The sequence below is a fragment of the Aedes albopictus genome, chromosome 2, assembly GCF_035046485.1.
Source record: "Aedes albopictus strain Foshan chromosome 2, AalbF5, whole genome shotgun sequence".
Classification (NCBI taxonomy): Eukaryota; Metazoa; Arthropoda; class Insecta; order Diptera; family Culicidae; genus Aedes; species Aedes albopictus.
The window spans coordinates 88113184-88122117 of record NC_085137.1 but is presented as its reverse complement, the minus strand read 5'-3'; the positions used below and the strand labels follow the sequence as shown (position 1 = coordinate 88122117).

The 8934-nt window shown below is 41.6% G+C and overlaps 2 protein-coding genes across 3 annotated transcripts in view; both read right to left on the bottom strand.

Moving 5' to 3' along the window:
- Window positions 1-1966: 1966 nt before the first annotated feature.
- LOC115255155 (caldesmon-like) lies at window positions 1967-2746 on the bottom strand. The gene has a single exon (XM_029853045.2). The coding sequence runs from the start codon at window positions 2744-2746 to the stop codon at window positions 1967-1969; it is 780 nt and encodes a 259-aa protein (XP_029708905.2).
- Window positions 2747-6109: 3363 nt separating this feature from the next.
- LOC109427662 (uncharacterized) overlaps window positions 6110-8934 on the bottom strand; it is a 402590-nt gene continuing 399765 nt past the window's right edge. For both annotated transcript variants that reach the window (XM_062850046.1, XM_062850047.1), the window contains one exon: window positions 6110-8443. In XM_062850046.1, the coding sequence (XP_062706030.1) occupies window positions 7406-8443 (1038 nt within the window). In that variant the 3' untranslated portion in view covers window positions 6110-7405. The remainder of the gene's footprint in view (window positions 8444-8934) is intronic.

Sequence of the window (8934 nt, the reverse complement as noted above, 5' to 3'; positions counted from 1 at the left end):
GTGGAAAATCTTTGCAGTTTCTGTGGAATGCTTTCTGCAGCTTCTTTGGAAGTTTTCTAAACATTTTGAGGAAAACTTTCTGCAGAATCAGAGAGAAGTTTATGGGGAAGCTTTCTGGCGAAGCTTTTTGAAGTATCTGCGGAAGATTTCTGAAGCTTCCAAGAGAGATTTGTGAAGCTTGTGAGGAAGCTTCTGAAGCTTCTTGGGAAAATTTCTGAAGCTTTTGGAGAAGCTTTCTGAAACTCTGGGGGAAGCTTCCTAGAGCTTAGGGGGAAAGCTTTCTGAGGTTTGATAACTAAACTTTTTGGAGAAAACTCTCAGCAAATACTGGGGAAGCTTTTTAAAGTATCTGGGGAAAGCTTTATGAGGTTTCCGGTGCAGCTCTGGGGAAGCTTTCTGAAGCTATTGAAGAAACTTTTTTGAGCTACTGGGGATAGATTTCCAAAGTTTTTAAAGCAAACTTGCTGGGTCTTTTGGGAAAGCATTGTGAAACTTTTAGGTAAGCCCTTTAAAGCTTCTGAGGCTTCTTGGAAAAGCTTCTCGAGGGTTCCGGTAAAGTTATCTCAAGCTTCTGCGGAAACTTTCTGAAGCTTCTGAGGTAGGTTACAGATGCTTCTTTTTTTTTTTTTCGGTTGGTTGTCACAAAACTTCTTATCGTAGTATATTTCTCCTACTCGGTACAATTCTGAATATCTCCTAAATTTCCCTTTCTCTCTTTCTACTATCTCGCTTCTCTGAGCGAGTTCTCAGGCGCTCGCATAGTGTTACCACAACTCCTCCATCCTTTAGTAAAAAAACTAATTCATTAAATTTCAAAATATTTACAACACAAATTCATTTATCTAAAACTTCAATACTCGAATGCACAATATTTATGCTTAACTATATACAACAGAACTATACATTTATACAATTTGAAAATTCACAAATTAGTTCGATTCTACGAATAGTAGACAAAATCACGTTTCCTTCTTTTCTTATTTCTTCTTTTAGAACGCCTAATCGGAACCACTGGGAGTAGATCTTGTTCTTCTTCATGCTGTAAATCTTCTTGAGTTTCTAAGCTTGAGAAAATGAAAGAATCGGCTGGGTAGCCATAAAATTCGAAATCTTGAGTAGATTGCTCGTCGGATTCGGGATCTTCTTCTTCCCGTCTCCTCTTACTTCTTCTTTGTAATTCACTACTATTTCTTCTTGAAGTCGGTGACAAAACATTCGATGACGACGACAAAAATGGTGCTTCTATAGATGACGAAACTGGTGCTGCTTCTGGATTTCTTTCTGGTGACAAAATGGGTGCTGGATCAGGCATAAGGATTGCCTCACTCTCATGTGGGAAAATTAGGGTTCCCTTACGACGAGAGTTAAAAGATAGTTTAAGCTGACGCTTATGCGCCAACACTATCCTTCCCCCAAGAGAAATCTGTTTCAACAAAGCACCAGACGATCCAAAAAATGCACACCAAATGCGGTTGCACACCAAAAAATCCAAAATCGGCACCAAAGCAGCACACAGCAACAAAATCCGTTTGAAATTTTCTCCACCGATGCACTTTTCTTAAAAATCCTCTCAGCAGCAGCCACTCGTTGTAAATAAACAGGTTTCCTCCGATGCACTCGATGCAATGCGGCAGCAGCAGCAACTCCACAACCCCGATGCACAAAATCACTCGTTCTCCACCGGCACACAACACAATCAGCTAACCAACGGCCGCACACTCGCTCGATACGGTTCGTTGACCTCCTCAGATGCACTTTTCGATGCTCTTTTTCTCGACTCCACGGTAAGCAATCGCCGACCAACTGGCTCCGATACTCGGGTTGTCGGTAGTGGTGAAATCGATGGTCGAGCTCGTTGATCGCCGTACGCACACTCGCGTTGCCGAACTGTCAAATCCGTCACTTTTTCCCTTTTTGCGTTCCCGGTCACTGATGTACTTTCGCAAACGGTTCACACTGAGAAATTTTATGCTGGTATTGGTTGTGGAATCCTCGCAAAAACGTTGAACGGATTGGGGTTGGCTTTGAACTCCTTCTGTTTGCGCAGCAATTTCAGTTCCCGTTCCTCGGCCAGTCGTCGTTCTTCCGCTTCGCGGCGTGCCTTCTCCTCCTTGGCCCGATGCCGCTGTTCGTCGAGCAGCTTCCGCTCCTGCAACCGCGAGGACATTCTCAACTCGAATGGGGCCTGCTTGATCACCGTCTTGACCAGTGCCGGTTTGAAGGGTTCCTCTTTGAGCACGTGCGCCTTGAACTCTTTCGTGGGCTCCGGATCCTTGGTGCGGTCCTCCAACTTCTTGACCTGCATCGCCTGCTTGTGGATCCGCTCCGGTTTCATCTGCTTCGGCGTCACCGGAATGGTAAACTTTGGCACGGCGTTCTCCTTCTTGGTGCCGGATTTGAAATTTGGTGCCGGCCGTGCCTGGAACTTCTTCATCTCCTGCAGCTGCTTCTCCTCCTTCTCGCGCAGTGCTTTCCGCTTGTTTTCGTACACCTGTGCATATCGGTAGGCACGGTCACAGGTCTCCACCTGTCTCGTCTTGGCCTGATGCCGCTGGTACTCCTCGAGCAGTGCCTTATCGTCCGGATGCCGTTGGCCGGCACTTTTTCCTGAAGAGCCCGAGGACGAACCGGCACAATCGTCCCGGTTCGATTTCTCCTCCTTTTCCTTCTGAGGAAGCTTTCTATGGATTTTGAGAGAGACTCTCTGTAGCTTCTGGGGAAGCTTACTGTAGCTTCTGGAGGACATTTATTGCAGGTTTCTGAGACTACTGCCTAAATTTTGTAAAGCTTCTACGGAAACTCTTTGAAGCTTTTGGAGAAGCTTTCCGAAGCTCTGAGGAAAGCTTTCTTGAGCTTCTGTGGAAAACTTTCTGAAGTTTATTATCCCTGTAATATCCAACCCCGCCTTTAGACGGGGTACAGCTTGAGCATTTTTGTATTTTTTCTTTCCTGGAGAATCAAAAGTTTTATTTTTTGGCTGATATTTAGGACTATTCTGTATATCTCAAAATAGATTTTGATGATTTGGTCACCTTTCAGATTTCATTGTTTCTTTTGTATTGAATCGCAACAATTAACATATTTTAAAATTTCCTAATCATTATTTGATACACTAAGGTCTTTTTTTACACGGGTAGTTTTTCTGCTTTAAATCGGTCAATTTTGAACCTACCTATCTGATTTTCCGTACACAGGTAGTACTAACCGTGTCTACCTGTGTACAAATTTTCATGTGAATTGGCTCAAAATTGACCGAGTTAAAGCAGAAAAACTACCCGTGTGAAAAAAGATCTTAGTGTAGGACACTTTAAAAGATTTTCCTTAATTGTACACGGTAAATAAAATATTCCATGAAAAAAAATAGAATTAAAAATATTTCAACAAAAATAATAAAATCTTAAAATGTTTTCATCTTAGCAAATCGGTACGCCATATAAGCTTCCAGAAAAATTAGAAAAGTGTAGGGGTGTTCAGAAATAAAAAATAGAAAAAACAAAAACCAAAATTCACAAAATCGCGAATTAAAAAGAATCACCTTTCAAAACATGTTTGAATCGATTTTAGATGACGAAAAATGATATTTAGATCAAAATAAAAAAATTGGTATAAGAGGGTTAATGAAGCTTCCTGGGGCTTTTGGGAAAGCATTGTGAAACTTCAAAGTTAACTCTCTAAAGCTTCTAGGGAATCTTACTAAAGCTTCTTGGAAAAGTTTTCTGAGGTTTCTCGGTGAAGCTTTGGAAAGATTCTGGGAATCTTTTCGAAGCTTAAAAAAAGTTTTCTGAAGCACTGAGTGATGCTTTCTAGAATTTCTGTGGCTATCTTTCTTTAGTTTCCGAAAGAAGCTTTCTGATGTTTTTGGAGGAGCTTTATAAAACTTCTGAGGAAGCTTACAGTAGCCCTTCTGGGATCGTTCAAAAACCACGTAGACCAAAACTTGGTAATCTCAGACCCCCCCCCCCTCCCCCTCGTAGACTTTTGTCCATACAAAAATTTTAAATTTTGAAATTTGTATGGAGCGTAGACTTTGGCTAGACATTGATTTTTTTACTGTAACTCGCCCACATATGATATGTCAAATAAACGTTGAGAAAGAATTTTTGAATTGTTTTTTTTTTCTTGTTGAAAAAATACATTTCTTCATAAATTTTTGGAAATTTTGCTAAAATTTAAGGAGATCGTCCTTAAAACTCGCCAATATCCTAAATTTCACTAATCTGGCGCAAAACCTGCATTCAGATGGTCGAATGGTATTGTATTCAGCTTTTAATTTATGGAAAAAGATTTAAAATTGGTTGAAAAAAAAGGCAAGATATTTGAATTTTAGTAAATTCCATATTTAAAAAAAATGTAAAACTCGATATTGAGCTTAAACTCAAAAACTGCTCTACTTAAAATTTTTTGAAGCGCGGTTTCGAAATCAGCGCTAAATTGTGCCTTAAAAATTTTGATCGTTGACAGAAGTTCACGGCTTTCGGTTGAGAAGTCCCAAAAAATGACCACGTGGTTTATGGACAGCCCCTAATTGCTATCCGTATATTTATGCTTTGAACCAGAAACTGCCACTGTTGGGAATTCATTCTGAGAATGCATCCAGGAATGCCTTCCGGAGATTCCTCAATGAATTTCGCAACCTCTCCGAAGAATTCCCATCCAGAAGATTCCTCCTATAGGATGTTCTTTCAGATTTACCAGTTTACGAGTTTACCAAAAACTCATTCCGAGGATTCCTCTAGGAGTTTCCTCCGAAAAGTGTCACAGGAATTCCTTTAAGGGATTCCTCCTGGAGTTTATTCTCCTGGGATTGCTTCCGGGGATTCCTCCAAGAATTCCTTTTAGACATGCTTCCTGGATGTTGTGGGGGTTGCTCCAGAAATTAATTACAGAAAATTTCCTAGAAAATCGTTTCCGGCGACTCCGCGTAAAATGCTTTCGAACGCTCTTGCACAAGGAGATACCTCCGAAAAGTTCCTCCACAAGTTTCTTCCGAAAATTCAAAACAGGTATCACCTAAAGAATTTATTCAAAAATTCCTTCAGGAGCTTGTCCGTGGATTGCTCCGGGAATTATTCCATGAAATCCTTCTAAAATTCCTCCGGGAGTTCCTCCAAAAAAATCTCCAGGAATATTCTCAAGAAATTCCCCTTAAAGTTCCTCCGAAAGTTCCTGCAGGAGTTTTTACAAGAATTCCTTCGAGACTTCCTTTGGGAAATTTTCTGAGGCTTCTAAAGGGAGTTTTCATTTGGGAACATTTAGGAGGGCTTTGTGAAAGCTTTCTTAAGGTTCTGAGAGGACCATTCCACATCTTTTAGGAAAAGCTTTCTGTGGCATCTGTTGACGCTTTGCAAGGCTTTGGTGGGCTTTATTGGAAGCTTTTTGAAGTTTATGGAAGGGCTTTTTGAAGCTTCTGGAAAGCTTTTCTAAGATTCTGGGCAGCTGTTTGAATGTTTTGAGAATGCCTTTTTGAAAAATTCTCTACACGCTGCTCGCCACCGTGGAGTTGATTTCCTGCTCAGCGCTCACGCCCACGCTGCGCACATGAAGTGGGAACCTATTAATGAGTGGATAATTGAAGCCAGATTCATAACACGGATTCTAAACCTTTATGAAGCTTTCTGATGGAGCTTGTGAAGCTTCTGGGTAAGCTTTTTGGAGCTTCTAGGTAGCTTCAGGAGACGATTTTAAAAGCTTCTAGCCAAGTTTTCTTAATATTTTGGAGAATTTTCTGGAGCTTCTGGGGAAGTTTTTGTAGCTTTTGGAGGAAACTTTTTCGTGTTTTAAGCGGTCTCCTCACTTTACCGGGCCGGGACCGTACCGGGCCCCGGCCGTGCCCCGGCCATCGATTTCTTTCTAACGATATCTATGGCGTGCTCCTCATTAGCCCGGCCGGGGCCCGACCGAGCCCCGGCACTGTGTGATGTGAAACACGCCATAGTAATCGCATGTAAGAAATCGATGACCGGGGCACGGCCGGGGCCCGGCACGGTCCCGACCCGGTGTAATGGGAATATCCCTTTAATCAGCCCGGATAAATTCCCCAGTGATGTTTTCCCGAAGGATGTTTCTTTGCTTTCTAAATCGTTAAAATCCATTGTCTTACCGTTTCAAGTATGTAATTCTGCATAGAGCACAGAAAATTCATAGTTTATTGTAAGCAGAACAAAACTTCCTCTCCATTTTACAGAGACTCGCACACGTGCATCTTCATGGTTACCATTTTGCTGCTTGTGTGCTAACTAGTTAGGTGGTAGATGATACTTTTTTCTTACTGAATACGTACACATTCTCCGACTGTTTGCGTTGCATGTATACCCTTACAAACTACTACATTATAATGTTTCAATTTCATAATATTTTCCTCGGCTTGAATGAGGATCGCGGACTTACTTTTGTTTTCTTCAATTACACTTCTGAATTGAATTTTATTTACAGATCTGCTGCGCCACCAGTTTTTTTTTTGGTTTTTACATTGCGTGGTGTCCATTTTCTTTCTTCTGCCTCAACGTTGATTGCCGTTTGATTGCCTCTTTCCTGTGGTGAGTAGTAGTAGTAGTTATGGTGCGACAAATTCCTTTACTTCCTGTTGTTAGCATTTTTCTTACGTGTTTAAACCTAATCGAACGATTCAAAGTTCCATTTTTATCAGTTATCTGACGCAACCTTAATGATTACCTATGTAGTCTTTAAATAAATTTGAATCGAGTTTTTTGTTGCTTTCGCTATCTTTTTTTCATCTTGAATCATACTTTGGAAAGGAAGATCACTTGAGCTGCGTTCTAAAAAGCAGTCATTTCACTAACGTTTGCTTTGTTGTTTGCTTAATATTGTTTTGTAGGAAAATATTTTCTCTTCACATGTGGTGTATAATTTTATGTTCTGAATTCCGTGCATAGTACAAAAGCTACATTCTTTCATATATTTTTGGTTACTAACTTTGTGTCACAAAATCTACCGATTGTATTTTTTTTTCGTGCACTTCAAGATAAGTTCATTTTTTTGCGAAACTCACTAAGGTAGTCTGACTCAGTCGGTATCTCCGAATAATCATCAGCAGATAGAAAGTTTGATTGTTTTCTGTTTGATTACTTCCATGGAGCGCTGTAATTAGTTTTTCTTTACAATTACAAAGGAATAAATAGTTTTATTAAAACATCACTGCAACTGTACAATTCAAACAATTTAAGTAGGATTCGACACCAATGCTTTCATTAGTTTTTCAATTTCCTCTCTTTCTGAGGGTGCGGAGGATTTCTAGCCTCCTCTAATTCAATCCACGATTCTCAAACAGGTTCATCATATCACCCGATAACGCGAAAAAATATCACTAATTGCAAGGAAAATGAGATGGGCCCTAAACATAAACATATCATTAAATGCTACCCCTAACGTGGGGCTTTGGCTCAGGTCACGCATAGCTCTGCGCAAGGTTTTGCTGCGACTGTTGCAGCTGCAGCTGGCATGGATCCAGATGAGCCAAACTCCCGTCCAGATTAAGGTTCATATTGCAGCTTCCCCGTTCGACCCAGTGCCTCAGGCGGCCCCGCAGTTCCTCCAAGCTTTTCGATTTGGCCTTGTTGATTCGTTTGTATTTGACGTCCTTCGGTTTGGTCACCGATCGGTGGTTGGACATGACCCGGTTGAAGTTCGTTACAGCTCCGGCCTTGCAGCCGTTAGTATTGGGCGGCGTATCATCCCCATCGCAGCTAGTGTTGGTGATTATTACGGTCGTCATGGTTGTACTGGTGATCTTTGTCGTAGTTGTACTTTGGTTATCCTTGGAGTCGTCCGATTGATCGGATGAAACACACTTCTCCGTTCGGTTCTTGAACTTGTCTCTTCGTTCGCTTACCGGGTCGGCCTTGTTCGCACCACCGCTGTTCCCTCCGCCAGCAGCCCCACCACTACCACTACCCTGTGGCTCCGGGTCTTCTTCCACGCTGTAGACAGTCTCCAGAACCTCTGGTCGCCTAAGGAAACAGTTCGACCGCCTCGTATTGTTATACTTCAAATTCGTCGTTTCGATCGCATCCGAAATGGACCGCACAATCGTCACATCATTATTCATCTTGTTTCCCCCGCATCTGGACTTTAACGAACCTCCGCCAAAGTAGATCGAACTGTTACAGTCCGAGTCTACATCCTCCAGTACCACAGCCGAGTCCGAGTCGTTCAGCGAGTCGAAGTCATTGCTGTTGTTGTTGCTGGTACCACCTAAACTGATGGCCGGATCCAGGACAACGTCGATGATACCGTGGTCAATCAGTCGACTAGAGAGGGTTTCGATGATTTTCTGCTGCCGGTAGATAGTCAGCTCACGCTGATACAGAACGTTCGAAACTTGCTTCTGCTTGCGCATGATCCGCGACTCCAGCAGTAGCAACTGGCTGGTTAGGTAGTTGAGCTGCTCGGCTTTCTCCTTCTGCAGCCGGTGGTTTTGCTCTTGCTGTAATAATAGGAGGGAAAAAAGCGTGTCAGATCGAATGAAATTTTAAGCGGCAGTATTGTAAAAGTGTGTGATTGCATAAGTCTTTATGGTTCTTATCAGGAAGTGGTTTACAAAAAATGCAAAGACAAAGTACAGGTCGGACTCGATTATCCGGAGTATTGATTTTTATTTCACTCCGGATAATCGAATTCTCCGGATAATCGAATCACGAAAAAATAAAATAATTTGGAATTTTAAAACGTATGAAAAGTAATGTTTTTTTGTTATTTTATGTGCATGAAGCAGTGACGTAGCCCGAATTTTGAATTGGGGAACGCCCATAAATTACGTAACACAATTTTTTTTTATTTTTTCCTTTCCTCCTAGTCATACTATTTTAATGAGACCCCTGAAGTTTTTTTATTGGTCATCGCACTATGTTGAATTCTCCCTCTCCTCGTGAAGCGTGACGTAAGTTATAGGCGTTTCTTTAGAATATTGTAAACAGT